The 23,980-nt window shown below is 35.3% G+C and overlaps 2 protein-coding genes across 3 annotated transcripts in view; one reads left to right on the plus strand and one right to left on the minus strand.

Annotated features, from left to right (window-relative positions):
• Positions 1 to 213: 213 nt before the first annotated feature.
• Positions 214 to 12,463, plus strand: LOC145675569 (uncharacterized). 2 transcript variants are annotated; one of them, XM_081746087.1, is made up of 2 exons: positions 214 to 886; positions 11,553 to 12,463. In XM_081746087.1, exons 1-2 carry the CDS (start codon positions 534 to 536, stop codon positions 11,629 to 11,631), a joined length of 432 nt encoding a protein of 143 aa, XP_081602213.1. In that variant the 5' UTR covers positions 214 to 533; the 3' UTR covers positions 11,632 to 12,463. The 2 variants fall into 2 exon arrangements, with proteins under 2 accessions (XP_081602213.1, XP_081602212.1); XM_081746086.1 differs by having other exon boundaries at positions 8,791 to 12,452.
• Positions 12,464 to 20,498: 8,035 nt separating this feature from the next.
• LOC145675570 (protein lethal(2)essential for life-like) overlaps positions 20,499 to 23,980 on the minus strand; it is a 37,300-nt gene continuing 33,818 nt past the window's right edge. Inside the window, exon 3 of the mRNA XM_081746088.1 lies at positions 20,499 to 20,841. Coding sequence (XP_081602214.1) covers positions 20,740 to 20,841 — 102 coding nt within the window. The 3' untranslated portion in view covers positions 20,499 to 20,739. The remainder of the gene's footprint in view (positions 20,842 to 23,980) is intronic.

Genomic DNA, 23,980 nt, shown 5'->3' on the forward strand with positions numbered 1-23,980 from the left:
TAGTATACGATATCTAACTTAATCTTATCACAAAAGTTGTCATAGGAATTAGAAACTCAACATAGCAGGTAAAATTTGAGAAGGGAAAATTTGTGTCAGTTGAGGGAAATTTTCTTCAATAAACCTATGAACACTGACTGTGACTTAGGACTCCCTGTGACTGTTACTTCCAAACTTCCGAAGAGAAGGAAGGAAAATACCTTGAACCTGAACCTGAACCTGTGCAGAGTTTGGGCAGACCTTTATTTTCTGCGAAGTTTAACTGCTAAAAAGATCTTAACAGCTGTAAAAATACATAACAACAGAGTTGTTGCACTTCGTATGTTTCTTATTATAAATATTAATTCTTAATTAGGTTTAACAATTCCTCTGTGGTTAAGTGTTTAACATATTTCGTATATAAACGTTACAGGAAGGAAGTTACTTCTGTGGAGTGTTGTAGTTGTTTGGAATTTTGAAAAATTTCTAATTATGAGGTAATAGCACTACACAGCTTATAAAACTACTTATATTTCGTATTGGAACTCACTATCATGACTGGCGAAGTGGACGTGAAGTCTGAATTTATATGCAAAGGAGATACGAATGATTTTTATAATGATTTACAAGAGGAAAAGATTTTGGCACATCCACTAATGATCGACAACAAAGAATTCATATTCCAATGTATAGAAGACCCTGCATCAATAAATAAAAACAATACCTCCTCAAGTTTGAAAGTAGACTTTCATATTGTTAAGCCGGAACCTGTATTTCAAGCGGACTCCACATGTAACGGTAACGTAGATACGCCAGAATCATCGGTAATTCATGGGACGTGCACAACGTATTCAATTGATTCAAATCAAAATGAAGTGGGTAAAATAAATTCGTCTGAGTCGCAAAGGTAATTACTTTTTTTTTTTTTTTTTTTTGTTATGATGTAGGTTAAGAAAGTGTTTCACATTTTGGAATAATTTCGAGATAAAATTCAGTGTGAGTCGTCTTTAAAGTTTAACAAAGAAGAATAAATATATCTGTGAGATGGACTCCATAGAAAAAGATTATAAAAATGACTGTTTTATTTCCGGTACAAATGATATTTCAGTGTTTTTGTGTCTCTTAGACTGTATATGGAGATTTAGAATATCGGACAGAAGGATAATGACTATAACATTATGTTTTCCGGGTAATTCTTTAGTAATGGGGCCCAACACTAACGAAGACAGGAAACAACGTTCCCTGCGGGGCTCTAACCCGCCCGCCTTCACTCACTAACACTCGCTCGGCAATACTGTCTGAATTAAATGTTATTAACCTAACCTAGCCGAATGTAAACAGAATATCGCAAAAAAAAGTCTTAAAAACCTGCTCCTAAAGCTAAACAATAGCCATTTTTCCTTTCGAAATAGTTGGTATCTTTATGACCAACAAGTTGTTTAGAAATTTACGATTTCTGAGGTTAAATCGTGTTACTGGGATTCGTGAGTACCTTGTAATTTATTTGTGCTTGTTAACTTCTCGGATTCTACTAGAATGCAGTTCCTGAATACATGGTGAACAGATCCTAGTAAAAAATTCTCACTGGAGTCACATTAAGATATTGAAAAAGCGAGGTATGTACGGTATCGTAGTTTTATTTCCAGAAATTTCGCTGCCTGCTAGGTGCATATTCAAGGTGTTAATGAACTATACCGACAAACATTAAGAGGTGATTCCTTATATCAAAATAAGTTAAAAAGTTCACATAGACCAGTTTGGAAAAGTGCATGGTTTCAGAGCTAGGGCTGTCCAAAATCGCGAAAATGTCAAATTTCAAGAGGCCCTATTTCGAATCCAAGAAACTGGATGTGGTCCTTACGAACGTAAATTAAGTCACACATACGCAATCCAAATGTGCATGTTTCATTAACGTTCAATGGGTATATTCTCCAGACATGCCATCAACCGTATTTTGAGATATGCTCTGATTTTATGATTGGTTCAAAGTAGGCAAATCATAAGCTTCGATAGCAATGAATATGGGATGCTCTGGTGCCATGTCGGAAGTGTTAATATCGTCAGCTGCACAGTCTGTCGTACTCAGGAGAACGCATGCATCAATGTTTTCTTTCACGCTTATAAGTGAAGAAAAAGTGAAATATACCGTGTTGAAATACATCGCATCACACTTATTCCGAACACAAAGAAACATGAAGCTTCCTATCACTTCCGACTTCTCTCCGAAGCACTGGACGTCCATTGTTGTGAAAGCTTATCTTCTACCTACAGTGTATCTGAAAACTCTGTTGAGCGCAAATGTGAGAATTACACCTATTGAAAAATGACGAAATATGCACTTTTGGATTGTGTATGCGTGGCTTCTTTTACGCTGATAAGGACCACTATCCACAGTTTCTTGAATTCGAAATAGGACCTGTTGAAATTTCGCTTTTTGGCGATTTTGTACAGCCATAGCTCTGATACTGTGCACTTTTCGTCATTGGTCTTCATAAACATTTTCTCTCATGTTGATGTGAGGAATCTCCTCTTACAGTTTGTCGGTATAGTTCATTAACACCCTGCATATTTCCGTAAAATACGAGAGAGAAAGTTATTACTCGAAAACAATGGAAAACTTTAAACTTGCCTTCAATTCTCTCGATTTCAAGTTGTTTAGCATTGTATAGTTAATGTGATTTCGTTGAAATGTAAACTGTGTATTAAAAAGGAAATAATTTCAGGATTGTTTAATATTTTAAGTGAAATAGCTACATGTATGTATATCGCTTTTCTGGCAAAACAACTCTATGCCTCTCGCACCCATTCGTAGTGCTTGCCCACTTAAACCCTCTAAACTAGTCGCTTGCAGTCTCTACTTCCGTACTTGCTATTACGGTATTACAAGAGAAGGACTAGCGAAAAGACCCTAGCCAAAACAGCCCCACGACAAAACTGCTAGAATGGTATTTCCCCAAATCTCGCGATACCATCTGTAAATTCTATTAGGGTATTTCAGCGCGAAGTTAGGACAAGACGATATTTTAAATCAATTGCATGGAAATGGAAGTCTGCATAAGAAAGGTAACGACAACGCGTTAGACTCGTGAACTTCGTAAATCCAAAAACCTTTTAGTCAAGAATGTAAAATTCACTCACCGCAACGTTCATAAACGTAGACCTCACCATAAGGAAAAAGAAATAATCAAATCGATCACGTTTTAGCAGATGGAACGAGACGCAGCGATACTTCGTGTATGGCTGTTTAGAAAGCTCACTATAACACTCACTACCTAGTAGCAACGATGATAAGAGATAGATTATCGTTGAATAAATTGAAACTGCAACATCTAAAAGGGAAGAGATTTAATTTAAAGAAATTAGAGGAGAGCCAGGTGAGAGGGAAATACGAGAATGAAATGCCGAATACATTTCCTTTTCTAAAAAGTTCGGAATGCACTAGTGCTGAGAATATTTATGTTGAAATCAGAAAGAGCATTGATATTTTATCTAAAATATACTTTCTTTACTCATATATATATATATATATATATATATATATATATATATATATATATATATAAAGAGAGAGAGACGAAACTACGTTGGCTACAATATCCAAACAATGAAACTACTCAAAATTTCGTTATCAGACGGGAATCTTTCAAAACTTATAGAACAAATAGACGCGTTTTTCTTAAAAGCTAATACCGACGAGTTTCAAGATATTAGTGAAACATTCGGAAAATGCATAAGGCCATCAGCGAATTCAAGAAGGGCTATCAACCTCGCGCGTATATAATAAAGCAAACCGATGGAACAATTTTATTGATACAGAGAAGATTTTAAGTAAACGGAAAGATTTCTTTGAAACTTCCTTAACATGTAACTGCTCGATTGGCTTAATTTTCGTGGGGGAAAGGAAATGCACATAGCAAAACCATACATTCCAGAACTAAACGAACAGAAATAGTAATCGCTTTAAGGAAATTAAAAGATCACAAATGTACTGATGCAGAAATAATTCCGGTTGAGTTATATTTAGCTGTAGGGGAAAGAGTGTGGGGCAAAGACCCACAAACTGCTTTTTATCAGAAATGTGAAGGAATTGTAACAAATGCGGAAAAAATAAAATCTTATTCCAATTGACAAAACCGATTGTAATAATTACAGAACTATCTTCCTTCTGTCATTATCCTCGGGGACATTCCGTTAGCAAGATTGACCATTTATGCATGAAATTATTGGAGGTTATCAGTGCAGATGTAGGCAAAGTCGGTGAATTATAATGATCGACCACATATTTACTATTTGACAAATACTTGAAAAGAAATGGAATTATTCATTGATTATTCCGGTGCATGAATTATTCATTAATTTTAGAAAGACTTACGACCCAGTTAGAAGGTAAACTTTGTAGAACATTCTGTCAGAATTTGGAAGACTAATGTTAAGTAGAGGATCAATATTAACATACTAAAACCATTTACACAAAAGAATTCAATATCGACTGAATGCACGGAATTCGTGTTACTGTTCAAAATATTTTGTCTTCGAATATGCTGTCAGGGAATTTGAAGCTTTAAATTAATGAAACGATAATCGTGCTTGCTGTGATGTATGGCAACGAAAAGTGGTCGCATGTTTTGAGGAAAGAACTCAGACTGAAAATATTTAAGAATAAAATATTGAGGTGGAGCTTACTCGTGGCTAAGCGTTTAGCGTACGCGCCGTTAGAGCTGGAGACGCGGGTTTGATTCCCGGCAAGAGCTCATATGGTTCGAATTCCATGTTAATCACTAGGTCCACGTCTCATATAGCCTCGCTGCTGAAAGGGACGCTAAACTAAAATCAACTCAAAAATATTGAGGTGCATATTCGGACCCAAAATGAACGGAAATGGAAAATGGCGAAAAATTCCCAATGAGTAACCGCATAATTTATAACGTTCATTAAAACACTGTTAAGATAATCCTGTCATTTCATTTATTACACTCTCAGGGTTCGTATAATAGGTGTGTGTGCATGAGTTGAACTTTTCCACATAGGCGATATTTTGATTTCTGGAGTGATATCTTTGTACGTAGAAAGGGATATGTTGCAACATTGTTGAATATTAATTCTATTTGTTAATATAGTTCCCACAATAATAAGAAAATGTATAATTCTTCTATCCTTCAGTCTACTTAGGTTGAATAGCAAGCGTAAAAGCAACACTGACAAATAGGTTGTTAAACCTAGTTTAAAGGTTTTATAATATAAATATCTCAAAAATTTGTTTTGAATCACCTCAATTGATTGGATATTTCTTAATGTAGAGAATCTAGCTTACCGATTCATACTCTACTTAGTTTCTAAGGAGGGTTGCATATAACTTGATAATTACTGATTGTTGTGAATTTTTTTTGTTTCTGATAAAACCCAGGCTCTACTTGCTAAATTTATAACAATAACTGAATGATTACCAAATGTTAATTTGCAATCAAAAGTTACACCAAGATGTTTAATCGATGGTAGTTACTTAAAAGTTATTTTCCACTAAAAGATACATATACTTCGAAGTCAGTATTTTTGTTTCTTGTATCATTTGTGAAAGTTGGTGAATGCAACCTGCGTAGAACTAGACCACAAGTAATCAAAAAAATGTAAAGCCATGTTTTGTTATTAGGATCGTGATAGCTTTTACCTTTCTTCTTTTAAAAAAATGTATAAAATATTAGTGATTCTTCGTGTTTTTAAAGAAGTTACTATAATATTTGTTAGTTGCCAAAAGAACTACTCTTACGAATTCCTTAAATAATAAACGGGTTTAGATAAATTCGACTTATTCCTTGATATCTTTGTCATTGCCCTTTCTAAGAAATCAGCTAAGCAGCTACCTATATATAAATTTTGAACATCAAACAATATACTTTAACGACCCAGAAAAATGTATATCAAAACGTATCCTTCGAGTTCATAAAGATTTTTTCTCCTTTTAAGTTGAATTGGATGGACATGCATTTATTTGTGTAATTATCTTTCAACATCTTCTCTGTCTCTCTACTAATGCTGTTACAGGCAACTCCTAATATTTTTAGAATCACGTTTCACTGGGAGACGTCTAAATTATTCACATCTTCTGTTGGTTCTTTCCTCAACTTCTCTTTGTCTTTGTAATGAAATTTATATATTAGGCAATTTTCCTACAATTTATCTCTGGAACTTACCTCTTTGATTCCTCCGCTCTATCCCAGAGAACATTCCTTTCAGAAGCAATAAAACCAACTCTCGTTGCTCCTATGTTAAATTTCTGCATGCTTAAGTAATAGCTCAGCTGGTCTTACAATGCACAGGCTAGTAGTTAATTTTATCATCAAAGAACGCTAGATTCGTCAAAATTTGTACTAATTACGTAATTAAGTACAAGCTACCGAAGTTGTTATGAGGTCGTTTTAAATATTATGAATGTAGCTTTTATATGGTGTAGATGAATATGGATTTTTGAAAATACTTTTGTTCTAATATATCAAAATCAATCATGAACTATTAATGATTTAATACTAGGTTTCTATATTCGAGTTCTAGAAGAACTCTATTATTACATTACTTAAAAGCTTGAGAACTACTTACAAACTCCCCGTGCATGCCTGAGTTGTATTTGTAAAAGAAACTAACATCATGCAAATAATACTTCAAGAATGGTTTTATGGCTTGTTAAAAGTGAACTGACTGGGATGTAGAGATTATTGGGAACAACACAGTATTACGATATATTACAACAAAGATGATAAAAATCGCCATTTTCTTTTAAATAGTGAAAATATTAAATTATTAGTTTAAAACTTAAATCAGTTTTTAACATTTTAATTGTACATTACGTACATAAGACTAAAGTTCTTATTCTAGTGTCTACCGCAAGCGTTTTTGATGCACACCGTTGAAGATGGGAAAGAGTTTAACATATTACGTTGCTTTAAATTCTATCTAGTGTAAATAGACGTCAGATATAGCATTGGTGCTGAAAACAAGACGTTGAATTCTAACTAAAACCAAAATGATATCAAAAAGTAAGGAATACTATTGAGTGGTTTGTTTTGACACGTCTAGAATCGAATGATGAAGTAATGGTTCTGCGGTGTTCCTCCTTTTCGGTAAAGAGTTAATGTTACTTAGTTCCTTTTACTACTTAATATTTGCAATTGTATAGTACAAAACAGTTTTTCTCCATCTGTACATTTCAGGTAATTGCCTATTAAAATTATGCATGGACTATATTAGAATTGGGATAGTAACGAATCCCCGTAACTCAATCTGCTCAAATGAATGGTGATATAAGCTTAATATATTTCACAATATCCTTGCACTTTTGTGAGGATTAGGCACAAATACTGTCAAAGTATTTGACTTGTAATTAGATCTTGCTCACTTTATTACATTCACAGCGAACTACGATTGTCGGCATAAACTATTAGAGATGCTGCTTAACTTTTTCCCATCTCTTTCCTCGCAGTCCCGCGACAGTTTTGGCTGACCGTTGACTTTAATGTTGGACGAGTACTATAACTGGGCTTTTCTTTGAAGCACTGTGTGTCTCCGCTGATGTGGTTTTACCGTCAATTTTGTCGGCTGCCATCACCTTGAGGACAGTTCTCCGTGACACACATGTGTCTTTCGTCATTCTTATACCACTTAGCCGAGCGCCAGTGATTTGCTCTCTTTGAAAATAAGTAGGCACCCATTTAACAATATCACACTCTGTTCAGTTAACTGCATATTGTCATTCTGCTGCTCCTAACGTATTACATAGTTTGCCCTAAATTGCGACTAACAATAGCCGTGTTCGTCGATGGCTGCCTGACCGATGCCAACATATATCTGACGTGTTTGAAACTCCAGTTTTACTGTTTTTAATAACCTTTGTACTAGAAAATAATCATGTGATTAGTACCATATTGTTTTCTAGTACATTCCGTACTAATCTTGTATTTCATACCAGAGTTGAAAGGGATTATTGTTTCTAGAGTATGTGTTTCAGCAAGGAGTCTTCTAGGGGTAGCATGGGTCAACTAAAATTTTTGATATCAAACCTTGGTATACTGACTAGCTCTTTACACGAAACTGTTTACCCACCACTTTATGACTTTAAGCTACTTTAACTTGTGTATTAAACCGCAGCGACCCCCCTGATCCTCAACTAGATTCATATTTTCGATGCACGCATATTATTTTGCATTAGGTAAAAACACAATGAATTAAATATACGTGGTGGAAAGAAAGAGATAATGATTGTTATTAAATTCAGAAATCCAGATTTTGTTATTAACCGCAATATGAATTTATTTAGTTAATAATTCATATGGCGCTTTGCAACACAGTAGTGGTAGCTCTGAAGTGTAGGATGGAGTCATTGTCATAGTCTCAAATTGATTACCATATAAAATTACTTTTCTACTTAATTATACAGGTTTTTTAGAACAATTTAATGAACTTTGCAATTTTTTCCTGTGAGGGCAAGTAAATGAAAGAATACTGTTTATATTAAGAACAAAATCTATTATAAGACTGGAAACAAGATTGAGATTCCTTCTTGAATTTCTTTTTTTATTTATATCCAAAATTCTATGAATGGTGATATAGTTGAAGATATGTTTTGCTATTCATAGGGCTCATAGTGTGATGTCTTCAATCATTTTGTTCAGCGTGGTTTCTTACTACAGTCATTCCGTATATTAATTTAATCTACGTTGAATCTGAAATTTGTGTGTCCTGCAGTTAAAGAATACTGCTTTGAGATTCCATTTATGGTTACATTCCGTTTTCTCTAATAATCAGATTTCTTGATATTTTCAGAACACCTTCGTTTTGCAATTTTTATGGAGGATCTTTTTGCGAAACTGATGATAATAGGATACATGCAAACTCTTTTGCAGCTGAAAGAGATTGTTGCGTCGGGATGGATGAGGAATCGTATGAACTCTTAACAAATAATACAAGTGAGAGCTCGTGTTTATCCTTGAATATTAACGAGTTATTGAGTGCAGACTCAAAAATACTCACAACAATGCAAAGTGTTGGGCTACAAGATCGTTGTAGTGAAATGCTCATTAACACGTCAGATGATATAGAAGATTTATCTATTGACGGAAATCATAAATCAAGTTCTTACAGTAAGGTTTGCAAGATGAATGGCGAAGCTTGTTCCGGAAAAACATATTTGAGCCAGAGCCAGCGCATGATAAACCACACGTTTCAGAGTCCATATACATGCCAGAAATGTCTCAAGACATTCACCCACAGATCACATTTATTTAGGCACATGTTAACTCATGAACAAAAATCATTAACATGCCACGAATGTGGCGATGTGTTTTCGGGTAAATCAGATTTCACAAAACATATATTAACTCATACACGAAATAAACCATATCTTTGTGACAATTGTGGCAAGGCTTTCTCTCATAAATCTACTTTGAATCGACATATGCTAACACATACGCTAGTTAAAGCATGCAATTGTCAGGAATGTGGCAAGTTGTTTGCTGTAAAAGGAGACTTGTCAAAACATATGTCAATTCATACATTAGAGAAATCATATTTTTGTGATGAATGTGGTAAGACTTTCTCCAGGATGTCACATTTGAAATCCCACATGTTAGTACATTTCACAGATAAACCACACATTTGTGACAAGTGTGGGAAAGGTTTCTCTCGTAAGGAATATTTGAGAGATCATACACTAACACATACATTGGAGAAACCGCATTTATGCGAGATGTGTGGCAGGGCTTTTTCCCAAAAGTCTACTTTGAGAAGGCACATGTTGTCTCATACACATGAGAAACCTTTAATATGCCACGAATGTGATAAGGCTTTTTCTCGTAGAGAGCATTTGATTAGGCACATGCTAACCCATACATTAGAAAAAACATTTTTATGCGATGATTGTGATAAGCGATTCACCCAAAAATCTAAATTGAATAAACATAAGCTATATAAACACCCAATAAAAGAATCAAGTGTGGGAAATGTGGCAAGCTGCTTTCATTAAAAGCAATATAGCGCAACATACGTTAATTCATACACTAGACAAATCAAATGTATGTAATGAGTGTAACAGTGCTTTCCCTCAAAGTTTACATTTGTATTCCTACATATTCCATATCATAAATAAAGCACAAATTTACGGAAAGGCTGGTCGGCCTTTCTCCTGTACTTTGACTTTAGGAAACATGTAGTAACGTATACGCTAGAGACTCTCATTTCTCAAAGGTATGTTGCAAGACTTTCTGCCAGAAATCAATTTTGAACAAGCTCATGAAAACTCATACATGTCAGGGAAGATATATGTGCCACGAGTGTACTCAGGTATTCTCTTAATTATTTTATATAAGAAGACACATGTTAACTAATCGATTAAAGAAACCTTATACAAGCCGCGGCGTTGAAAAGTTTTGTTTCCTTTTAATACTTCTAAGGAACATGATTTGAATAATATTCTAAAAAGGCACTGTCACACTGTGTGTTAAGGCTTTCTGTAGAATGTGATGTTTAAGACTACATATACCAACAATAGAAGTGTTGTACTACACTTGTTGCTCAGCTCTAGCCTGTGTATAAACCAAAAACTAAAATCGAATAGGTGCTCGATAACCTTATTTGAACACTCACTTGCCTCGATTGTGTCAAGGTAAACAGATTCGCGGGAACATTAAGAAAGTATTCGAAGAAGCAATCTTATGAGACAAATATTGTTCCACATCAGATTTGAAACCTCTTATTGTCATTCGATGTGTAAAAAACAAATTTAAAAAGTGCCGCAAATAATTTTCTAAAAGATTAATTCTGAAGAAATTATATACCATCTACAAAAAGTATGTATATGTCGTAAACCTGGAACATTTTATCCAGGCTTGTGACAATTTGTTCCTTGCAAATCATGTATGGTGAAACATACTGCATATTGCTATGCTTATGCTAGGAGAGCAAAAGGTTTCTCACTGCAATATACTTTGGACCAAACATGTTAACATATAATCGAGATACACGACAATTTTACGAGCTTCTCCGTGGCTAAGCGGTTAGCGTACGCGTCTTTGGCGTGGGAGACCCGGGTTCGATTCCCGGCGGGAGCTCATGTGGTTCGGATTCCACGTTAATCAGTAGGTCCACGTCTCATATAGCCTCGCTGCTGAACGGGACGTTAAACCCAAACTCAACTCAAAGACAATTTTACGATCAGTGTTAAATTTTCTGTTACTAATGACGTTTAAAATGTTTCATTCACCATTTTCTAATCATCAACTAAACGTTTTCTGAATTTCCAACAGGCAAATCCGGATACAAACGTGACATTTAATTGCACACAAGAGAGCAGGTCGCGAGTATAGGAAAGCTTTTTCTCGAAAATCAAACAGTAGAAGAATCGAGCACCCATAACTAGTATGTTTAGAAATATTACGCACATAATAATACTGGGAATTATTTCACTTATAATCAGATTTTCACAGAGAATTTACACACTACAGAAATCACACTGATACGTGGTGTTGCAAGATTTTATCTCTAAACTAAAATCCTTTCACGTATTGATCTTTAAAAAATCTCGTTTGCAGAGACATTGCAACGCTATCTTCCAGTGATTCGACTGGCGTAACTACTACTGATGTTAATAACATTGTTTCTATTGAGTAATTAGATGAAGGACAATGTTGATCCAGTATTTGTCTGTTAGTTTTCCTATTTTGTAGAAATTGAATTTATAAAATAATGTGTGTTACATGTCTTAATAGGAAATATTAATAAACAGACATATGAATATATCATGATAGTGATTGAGTGAATATTTTGAATACAACGATAAAAAAACTTTTATATTACACTATATTTACTGTACTTCCAAACGTAAATGAAAGACGTTTGTTGCATATTAGTATCAAATACTTGCAATTGTTACACGAATATTTTGTTAATGATTCAACGATTATTTGTAAGAGAAATATTTTTTATATTACATTAAAACATTTACTATTATTCCAAAATCCATGTAAAAAAAAAAAAAAAAAAGGATTGGTGCTTGTTAAGTAACAAATATTTGCACATTGTTGGATGAATATTTTATGTTAATGGTTAAGTGATTGTGAAAAACAATTTTTCACAGGTATTTATATTTTATTACATTACAATATATAATGTTATGTAAGAAAATGTAAAATTACTATTTATATGAAAATATTGTGTAAATGATTATTTTTGTAATGGCATATATATTGGGAAAACAATGTCTCATAATAAATTTGTTTCATTCCATTGTTGAATGGAAAATACTACATAAACATTGTGTTACATATTGGATTTCCTTCATCATAGAAACGGATTATTGTTTACTCTTTTACATATACGAAATTATAATTACTACTTTTTAAAGGCTCCCAGAAAAATGCAATATTTTTATAATTGAGAAATATCTATTTAACCTGTTTCTAAGTTAAAGGAAATAAGTAGCTCAAGTAATAATCGTCTCTTCATGTAGGCTTTAGAATCTACTCTCATCTTACGTGAGGAATTTTCAACTGGCTAATAGATTTTGTTCAACATCAAGTAAGTGGTCGGCTGAAGTAATGGTTTCTGCATTTGTATTACAGATACCAACTGATACAAAATATTTAAAATGCTCCTATATCATTTTCAATCCGTACTCAGTGTAATATGCAATATTTTCTCTTGTTAAGAATGAAAGATATTCGAATGACGGAAAATTGGAGTAGGTCCAGGAACGGCGATAAAGATTTACAAACTTATTTTCTTTGCTCCATATTTGACATTTTCAGATAATTCCAACTATTTTCTAACATGTATCATCAGTGTTTTTCTGCTCATTTGCAGTATGGAATTAAATAATACATTATACACACAATCAATTATAATGTCATTGATATATCGCATTCATTGAGCAACACGCTTCAAAGAATAGAGATTTATCTCCAAAATGAAAATTTCTTCGTGTATTCAATCCGCAGGAAATTTTTCTTCAGACCTCCTCAGGCTTGCCAACCATAGTCTCCTGGTTGAAATGTTGAGTTTATACTGGCTTACATATGTGCATGCATTTGTGATAACAGTAAAAGTACAGGACCCAAACTAATGTGAGTATGACTTATTAGCAGGAATACATTTATGCTGTTGATTGTAATTAGTACCAATCATCCCCTGTGTATTCTAAAATTTCTAATCATACTCCAGGTGTCATAACTATGATCCAAAAATTTGTCTTTGTTGTTACGATAACGATAGAAAGAGTAAAATAGTAGTGAAGATCCTTATTTTCTTACTGTACCATTATATTCGAATTACAGTAAATCTCTTGTATAGTGATATGGATTATCAACAGTTCAGTTCAATATTAGTTTTTGAAGTATTTGAGCTAGCTTGTGCAGGCCCAGAAATTTGGATCGCTATAGCTGGAATACCTTTAGGTTCCTCAACCGTGACGTATCATTGAGTTGATGCTAGTGTCGAGTGTTCTAAAAATTGCCCTCACGGACCAGAAGGCATTATTCTACAAGTCGAAATAAAGCAAAAAAATATATGTATTTTCGTACCTTTCGAGTCCTCGTCTGGACACAAATGACACTTGCGGCAACATTGGAAATAAAGAACCACAGATTAGATCTACTAATCTATAAAGTAGTTATATTCATTCTTTCCAGATGGCAGCTAAAGTCTATATTGATTGACACTAGCATCACTTATTAGTCTAGCAATCGATTCAACTGTTTGTTATATTCGTAGAATAATGCTAACGACTCCAAGTTAATCTCCGGCGTTGCCACATTGTGTAATTTTGATTTCCCATAGCGGCTGAAGGAGGCCCCACAAGGCATACCATAACATTTTCGCTTTATTTTGGCCTGTAGAATAGTGCTCTGTGGTTCGTGGACGCCATTTTTAGAACACGCTATATATTACACGCAATTTGAGAACACTTGTACAGTGTAGTCAATTACAGGGTGTCTGGCTTTGAGCTGTTAGAATAATCATCTTCTAGTGTGCTCTCTTCGAAATTCAAGCGTTGATTAATAAGCCAAGGATTCCTGTGAGACTTGACCAAAGTAAAGATTATATTGAATCCCTGTATATTCTTATGGTATGGCCATCTTCTATAAAAGGAGTTTCTTTTAATTAAGTTTTGATTGCTTATATTTCCTAATGATTTAATTTTCTAAAAACAACGTTCTTGTAATTTGTGTTTTTTGAATTATGAACTCTTGTATTTTCGTTTTATTATTGTAATTGCTCGAGTTTTAGATTTATCACTACACCTTAAAAGCTTTCTATATACGATTAATTGGGAAAGATCTATTCCTTGTTATCTTTGATACCTAGTGTACTTGGACTATTCAAAATAAGTCTGTATAGGTTAAAATTTTCCCTATAGGTTTTAGATGTTATACAATCCAGCCAAACACTATGGCTTTGGTCCGTAGATCAAAACTATAACACTATCCATGGCTTTTGATTGGACATTGTAACAAAAATACTGACCAAAGCTTCAACACGCTATTTTAAACTGTGTTACAATACAATACCTTTAATGGTTGAAAAATGGACACGGGAACCTACGGGATTGGCTGAAGGCTTCAACTAATAGAATTTACTTTTTCATGACTTTGTATCTTCATTTATTTTCTAGTGTGTCTGATGAAGGATATGGTAGATATCCGAAACTAAGACAGTTAAAATACAGTGTGTGTTGAAGCTTTGGTCAGCTTGTTAATCAAAACTGTCCTGTATGGAGTTTTGGTAAATGGATGGCCTCAAGGCCCAGGCAGCCAAGGAAGGATACTTCATAGCTGCAAAGCTAAGCTAAGGATTTGCGATTAGGAACCTTCCGTGCTCCAGGCAAGGAGAGTATGGTAATGTACCCACAGAGCTCCAGACAATTTAAGTGAACAAGGTACTTCAGCTCCAGACAAGCTAATAAAGCTTGGATTATGTAGATCTCAGGCAAGAGAAGAGTTGCCAGATGAGCGATTCCGTTGGAGGTCCTGTGTCGTCTTTTATACACTGTGGGTGGTGGTGCTAGTGTTCCTCTTCGGTCACCCTCTGCTGTTTATAGTAGTAAGGAATCAAGTACAGTCGCGAAAGAATTAAGTCAGTCGGACAAGAGAGCAAAATATCTCCAACCCTGTTCACGTAAGTTAACTTCTCCGAGAGACTTGTTGCTTTCACGTGAGGTCTGAGGATCCTCTCAAACAAATCCGGTGTCTGCTGACAAGCAATCTTTTCCATACTGAGCTTAATGCTTTCACACAGGAAATCAATGCTTGAATTTCTTTTCGAGAAAAACAAGAAAAAGCATTTACGCACAGTAGTTTACGAGTGCCAAATTATTAATTTAGATGTCGAAATATTCACGATCTACTCTCAAGTAATTAGGTGTGAACAGTGAAAAGTGATTTTGGAAATTTAAGACAATTATTGATATAATACTATGAAACAAAAAGGGAATTAACATCGCAGGATTGTCCTGAGAGCTATAGGAAACGGACGATGAGGGGAGAAAATAAATAATGAAAGAAACTCAGGAATGTAGTGGAAGAGAAGAAAATTAATAATGAAAGAAACTCAGGAATGTAGTGGAAGAAAAAAACAACGGACACGATGCTGTTCAACAAACTTTTTGGCGTAGCGTGGTATCGAACCTATGACCTTGAAACCAGAGGAACTCTCATCGAGCCACCATACCCAAATTACGACAGGAAAAGGCTTCTCGAGTTCGACTTCAGTTATTTGGTTGACTTACACTTTAGTCTTGTTCAACGCCGAGGCTATTTAAGATGTGAACCTACACCTTAACGTGGAATCCGAATCAAGTTTCCACCACGAATCGATCTCAAGTTCCCGTGCCGAAGATGAGCACGCTAACTATATAGTTACGAGGGAATTATCCTCAGTTACGGCGTAAACTTCGGGATTTTTGCTAGTGTTGTCCACGAAATGAGATTTCGGTCTTCGTCTGAAAGTATCATGAAAATTGATTTAGTTTTCAGAAATTGCCTATTTCTATTGAAGGAGCTAATCTTGTCTCGTTTCCTCAGCAACACTACTTTCTGCACACAATGAACACAAGGATAAATAGCATGAGTTTTCAATATTATGGCGCTTTTTTACTCATACATTTCAATTAGAAGATTCTAGTTGTAGGATCTCTATAATTGTGTATAGGTTAAATTCTAGTCATCTATTCCGTAATTGCTACTTGAAAATTTTCAACAATACTGTTTCAAGAGTAATTCAGCAGGTTTAATTATTTCCGTTAAAAGTGGCTGACCACAAAAACTAAGTGAAATTAGGAGATTAAGGAGAAATCATGCTTGGTCTTGGAGGTATTAAAGAAAAACCCTTAGGTAACAGGGATAAGAAATATTTTCTAGTTTAATATAATGCTGCCCACACAGTAAACAATACATATTTTGCAACATTTCAGATGGAGAATGTCCCAGACGTCCTCATCTTCCATTACTTAATCAAGAATCAGATCTCGTATAAAACGCTACAACAAAACTTGATTGAAAGTATATCTAGCTCTACTATGTTGGAGTATGCTGAAGACAGGTCTATGCATACAAGTAAAACTGAGTAATTTTTTTTATTTCGACCACTGGAGATCTGCTGTTGACTTGTTTGAGAGAACTTTTACTGCACTACCAAACCTCACCCTATTGACATTTACTAAGAAAAGGTTGAGTAATATAACGTCACATGAATTACTTCAATGTGCTGATATAACCGTAAAGGGTATTGTTAGTCTGTGGATTAAAATAATTATTAGAATTATTCTAAATTAATACAGTGAAGGTGAGCTATAGCTTAATAGGATACCATGCCTTATACTTCTGAAGTAACAAGGGGCCGTATAGTTATGTGGTCGTAGTGCTTCGTATGTTGCTATTACGGTTAATAGAACCAAAGCGTGTGTTCAATACTGGATCCGACGCTATTAAGAAGAGGGCGAAGAAGGGCTACAGAACCACCCAAAATTAGGAAGATGTAGAAAAAAATACCACAGAGGACGACAATGCATTCCTTTTTGCTAGTAGGATTACATGAACTGGGAATCCATCATTAAATTCCTGCCGTAAAAGAAAAATTGGCTGTAGAACACCGTGCCTCAAGAATCATTTTCGTTGCAATATCTGCCAGCTAGGAAAGAGTTCTGGTATTTGGACAGACGAGAAAATGTTCTCTTCCACCCAAGATGGTAGACTGCCTCTGTGACGCCCCAAATGCAGTCGTTATTCACATGGCCATATCTTTAAGAGGGCAAGAAGTGGAAAAGTTAGAGTTGCTTTCTAGGGCTGAATCAGCAGCAGGAGAATTGGCAGGATGGATTTGGAAGAATGAAAAATATTAGAACGACCTGTTACCGACGGTCAGGGCCGTATATCCGAAAGACGAAATGCCTATCATTAATGACGTCCAACAGTAATGTTTATACTTCGAGAATAACAACAGTGGTTCCAGAGACATCCTGACATTTCTTTGCTCGATTGGCCATCTAAATCTCTGAACCTTAATCCCTGCAGAATTGGGAACCGAGAAGAGAGAGAACTGTTGAAGCTCTGGAGAACCATGTTAGAGAAATCTGTTAAAGGTTCCGTAGAAGGGTTACTTGTGCTCGTCACTGATTCTATAGCTCGTCGAGTCAATACGGGATAGATCACGGTGCGTGAACACGCTATTAGACAACAATGATATAGGGGAAACTGACCTAAAATGACACCATTTTTATTAATGCGAATAAATCCATAACCAAAAGAGCTAAGCTATCTTTTGTTCTAAGTACCAGTACATCACAATGCAACTACTCCAATTAAATCTTGCTTTGGAAGTTAATAATGTTCCTGTAATTATTTTTCTTTTTTCGCTCAATGTGTTATTTTAGGGTTATACTTGGATAAAATGACATACAGGTGTGCCTTTTGCCCTAAACGCGCAATAACTATTACAAAATTCTATAAATCACTTTACTATAGAAGAAATTACTAAATAAACTGGAAATACAATTTTTCAAATCAAATGTGATTTAAAAATATGTTAATACATAGCTACTTTCTTTATTACTTGTAGCATCACTGAGTTTTACGTCCCACGGTTATGCCGGTTAGGCTAAAGGAGACGGTGATGATGAGTAATGAATGAAATGGTGGAATGAAGAAAGTGGGTGGAAACGGGAGAACCGAGAAAACCCACGCACATATGTGAAAAGAGGTCTTGATTTATGCACATAGGTACTTTCCTTTCTAGTTATTACCAATTTCCATTAAAAAAAAACAGAAGATTGTACTAACAAAAGTTTCCTTTTTAGATATTATAAGAATAACAAATTTAGAGAAAAAAAGACTGATAACTGAAATGTCAAGGAAATATTACATCAAATAGAATATTTATGTGAGCAAAAGTTAATGGCAAAGTTCACAAACACTTCTGTTTTAGCAGAAACGTCCACACATTCACAATGTGCCCATTTTTTGTGCTGGTAACACCTCAACCAAAGTCCTTTTGGACGGAACACAGAATAACTCGTCGCAATAGACATGGACAATCTTAAATCATTGTCGTCGTTCGTGAAGAGTTCGTCCTCATTCATATTTTCAGCACGTAGATCTAGTTTCTACGCACTTGCATTGTTGACTTCCTCATGCCCTTTTCAGTCTTCTCTGCTTTTTTCCTTCAATGCACTAAGGTATGTACTGCTAGTGAGAATTGCAGATTCATGAATCTTTATTCTTCTTAGGATGCCTGCATGAGTCATCGGAACAGGGGAAATCTTTCACTGGCACATGCCGATCCTTTGAAAGAAAGGTGGATTGCTGTGAAACAGGCTTCATCAGGTATGACTGGTCCCTTTTGAGGAGTAGAATCATCGACACTGATGTGGATCAGTTTTGGATCCAGCAGTTTTATCTGAGCTCTCAACTTGTTCTACTGAGAATAGAATATTCGTTGTTTCTGTTGGTGCAAACAGCTGGTCAAAGACATTAGGATCAATGGGTCACAAACTTTTCTTCCGATATCCACTCTGCATTATGATCCGTTGCAGGTTTTCCATGAACTGAGCAAAATGAGAGCTTATCTGGTGAGGACAGTTCAACCTGGGTGGCATTTCATCCATGTTGATACTGTGATTATAGTAGATCTTCAATGGACCAAGAAATGCTATATCCAAGGGATTTATGCAATGCGTACAGTGAAGTTGGAGAGAATTACGATTCCATGTTCATTGGCAAAATAAGAACCTCCAAGTTCCTGTGACTGGAATGTCCATCTACAATGAGCAAATCCTCTTCCATACTAGGTTTCACAAACTATGCAAAATGTTTCAAAACTAAAATGCCTCGCCGGTCCTCCAGTCAGATTCTTGTGCAAGTCCAAGAATACCAATAGGTGCACCATCGAGAAATTCATTTTTTGCAGTTTTTCCTAGGGCAGTTACTTAGAGGCACCCTTTATTCGTTTCCATAATTCCAAAACAGGAAGAAAAGAGAAAATGAAAGGATCAAATGACATACTATATCAAAGTTACATACTTTTTTCTTTATCTATGGGGAATTAACAGTTCTCATTGTTTTATTTTTGTATGGGAATATGGAAAAACATTCTGAACAATTTTGAAGGTCAAGGCATTGATAATTGTACTATTTTATTTCCTTATCTCGGAGATACATATAATTGTTTCCTTTTATATACGAGAATTAAAATTTAGTTTTATTCTTCTGTGGAGATTAGAAAATGGGTATTTAGAACAGTTTTGGTTTTCAAACACTTAATGCCAAGGAGTAGATACTTATTTTATTCTCCCCATGAAATAAATATACTTCTTCATTTTGGCCCTTAACACTTAGTCAATTGCAAGTAGCTTGCCTGAAGGTATAATGTCGCACAGCAAGCAAGTGAGCTCTGCGTCCCACGTGCCAATAAATCTTCTGAACAGGGTTGGATGTTCATTCTTTCCTTTCATACTTTCATGGGAAAAAATATACAGGCCACCTATTTTCGCTTATGAACAAGGAAAGTAAATTCGAGTGACTGATCTAGGTTACACTTCACTTCTTGGATTTAAAAGTAGAAAACAGTTTAGGTTTTTGTGATCACAAGCGTAGCAGTATGCATAGGGAAAGACTTATGAACTAGTGGCATGTGAATCAAGAAATTAAGTATTTCGGAATTGGGAATTCACGTATTGACCCTGGATAACCTAAGGAGCGTCAGCTATATTTCAACATTTAGTTGTTTGAACGTAATATATGTAGCTGTTACTTCATCTGCTTTTAGCCTCAGAGGTTAATTTGGACTTCTATTATGAAATTCAGCACGGAATACTCAAATATTATTTATATTTCAAATCTTTAAATTAGATGTTAAAATATTAGCTTTAGACTACATCGTGAAAACTAGTAGACTAGCAATTTCCGATTTTAGTATAGGGATAAATGAGGCTACATATACCCCCAAATTAAGGATTTTGGGTATTAAATATTGTTGCAAAAGAAACTAAGTTACAGAATGCTGAGTTTAATAATCATATCCAATAGCTACAAATTACAAATACTGTAACGTATATTCATAACAGTCTAATAATATAATTGTGAAAAGGATTACCAAAACAAATGCGATACTGAATATTTTAACACTGAATATAAACAAGTGCTTATTAAATAAAAATCAGTAAAAATCAGTCTTATTTTAACAGTATAGTCTTCCATCTGGCAGTGAAGCTGTAAAACAGAATGTGAAGTTTTACTTTTTCTCTACAGCCTTCGCTGGCTTATTCTTCGCGGCTGGCTCTCCGGTCTGGGTAATGTTCACCATTCTCTCTTTGGCTTCTGGAGGTGGCAACGCCTGCAAAAGAAAACAGTTCATAACTTTCATATTCCTGCAATCTTTCAAAATATATACGTATGTCAGAATCAAAAAGATGCATTCGATATACCATCGTAGTAACTGACGTGTAATTTACGATTTCGTTATGAGCAGCTCAACTCCAAGAAAATCAAGATTATGACACTAATTTGAATTTAATCAGGGTTATTGCTCCTTCAAGATCAAAACTGATTTTCTAGAGGCCAGAGATGATTAAGATTGGCAGGTTTCGACTGGGAGGATCCAGATAAGGACAGAACATTTTCTATGGCTACTTAACTGCGAGATGTAAGTAAATTAACACCTTAATCATTACAAAAAAAAAAAAAAAAAAAAAAAAAGGAAATTTATATTAAGGCATGTTTTTCTAGAGAATTCAACATTTTGACAGTCTTCTCCAGTAGAGAGGAAAAGCAAGCAGGGCCTTCTTGGTCATCAAACGACAACCGTGCAGGATAGGAACTTATAACGTGCGATCGTCCCTGCAATGCGGAAAACTGGAGAATCCGAAGAAATGCAAAGAGATTAGACAATTGAAGTTCGGTGATCTGATGATGGATCTGTGAATGGAAGATTCACGAAATATTCAGGAGCTGTAAGCAGAACGGCAGGAATTTGCTTTCTCATTAAGAAAATGGAACACGAAGTAACAGGAAGTGAGGTTTAACGAAATACTAATAATAAAGGTAAGAGTAATACGAAGAAATATGACCGTTATACAAGTATACACGCCTACAAACTACACACATTAAGAAGAAATGATGAGCAACGAATACTAAAAGTTCGACAAAAGGACAAATCATTGGAGACAAATAAGGTATTGGAAGAAAAAGATGAAAATAGAGTGAACTAGAAAAAATGTCAGAGGCACGCAGTTAATTCTGCAAAAGCTATAGCCTTACTGTAACGAACACTTCAAGCAGCCATATCAAAGGTATATGTGGACCATGCAGTAGATACAGAAATATACTAACAGTCTACATATTGGCCCGACAAGCATGTAGAAAGTGACTAGTAGCATGAACAATCCATGCTACATTTTTATACTTTTGCTTCTTGAAGGTGTTTAACCAAATAGACTAAACCAGTAGCAAAGTAAGTTGCTACAATATACATCATAGTAGTTATTGTGCCGTTGTCATGTTACTTGCAGCGAACTAAAGCCTCACGCCATGGTAATTAGCTCTTTCGTATTTACGTAGGAACTGTTAAGAGTTCCCTTACTGCAGTATTCTCTTCTGCCACTACTTTTTAGCACGTTCATGATGCAATTTCTCTGCAATGTTCCAATTAGATCCTCTCCACTTTTTTTTTTTTTTTTTTTTTTAATATCTATTTCTGATACCAATTAGTATCCTGTTCAAACGTGTACATTCTTCACACATTTTGAAAGCATCTTATTTCTCGTCGCCTTTACTGGATTTCTGCGAATAGCTAAGATTTTATTAGTATTTTCCTTAGCTTAGAACAAATGCATTGTTTTTTCAGATGCTTCTCCCGCCGTTCCTACCTTATTCGCTATAATATACAAGCACGTGGTATGGGAAACGAAATACGGAAAGTACGAAAATAATTTTATATCCTAAATTCTGATTAGCTGGTATCCATTTACAAATCAACGAATCTGTCTAAATTATTCAGTCCTTCAAGCGTCAACGTATCAGTGTATTTTGCGTTCGAAACAGGCGTTGGGAATCATTAGCTCATGAAGAGCATGATTTGAATATTTGCAGTACGTAACAATAGCTTTTTCTAACAATTATCAAGGGGATGGCAGTGTAACAATTCAAGTAGATTATAGAACTTCCGTCAGTGAACCATTTCATTTCATTAAACCAGCTCAAGTCAGTTGAACGTTGAACTCGAGCTTTGCGATTTCTAGCCTCGTAAATGTAAAACTGATTTCTAACGAACTGCTTTTCTTCCAATTACTATTAGAACTGAGTTTGGAAATGTGTTTTCTGAGTTCTATTAAAAAGGTACAGTCCGCAGCAAAAAACTTGCAACATGAGCATGTAAGTTTGTGAAACGAAGTTTTTTGCTCCAAAATATGTGTGCAGGGGGAGATCGTCGAGGTTTTTCCTGGCGTGATTCCTGCCACTTAGACGTTATGCTGATTTCCTGGGCTGTTAGGCGTAGTTTCACAATCAAGTTAGGTGCCCATGCTGCAGTTTTTGCTGCGGACTGTACAAATTCCAGTTTCGTAGTTTCTAGAAAGAACGAAAACTGCAAGGGTCAAGAACTGTCTCCGCTGAGATCCGAACGAGATAATTGTGTTGGGATTTGATGTTATAACTAGAATTCCAAACTTACACGTGTCACCGAGCGGGATTTAGTGAGTTAGAACATTTTGTAATGTGAAAGCTATTAGCTGGCAAAATCATTTGAACCTGGTCATTTGTTCGGAAATTGTTGAGTATATAGAAACCTCGGCGAACACGGATCCCATAATTTTCAAGGGCAAACTTTCTGGGGTAAAAAAGTTTGTGGCAGGATCCCAGACGGAGTGAAACTCAAAAAGTTGCAAATGGCAAGGGGGATTAAGTAGCACATCGTTTGAAAGCGGTTGTGAAATTAAAGAAAATTGAGCAAGTCTCGACTACGACAACCCTATGCAAAATGACAGGTCAAAATGTGAACAAAAACAATTGGAAAGTCCATGGCTACCCCTATAAATCGGAAACAGAAATGTACAAATAGGAAAGCACGTGTGGCATTAGTTTCAAAGTAGAACGATTTAGAGTAAAAACGTATTGTGCCCGAGACCCCGAAGGATCCCAGTTGGGATGCAACTGAAGTTTCCAAGGGTTAAATAGCACAGTTTGAAAGCTATTGTGAAATGAGAGGAGTTCACAATGACGGACTAATTTATGTATGATACAAACATTATAGAAAGTGAAAGTGAGAACAAGAAATAATAGAAATGGTAAACAATAGTAGCCTGTTTTATGATGCTTCCAATCATTTGGTGCGGCGGCTAGAGCTGCCGTCTAGTAGCAACAACTTCTGTACTGCGGTCGGGTCACTCGTAGGTCTATTTCAATGGATCGAATGAAGATGCAATAAAATTGTTAGATGTAACGTAATTGTCAGCATTTACATACAAACTCATTTTTCA

This window comes from Thermobia domestica, chromosome 18 (assembly GCF_964235325.1).
Source record: "Thermobia domestica chromosome 18, izTheDome1.hap1.1, whole genome shotgun sequence".
NCBI classification, from domain to species: domain Eukaryota; kingdom Metazoa; phylum Arthropoda; class Insecta; order Zygentoma; family Lepismatidae; genus Thermobia; species Thermobia domestica.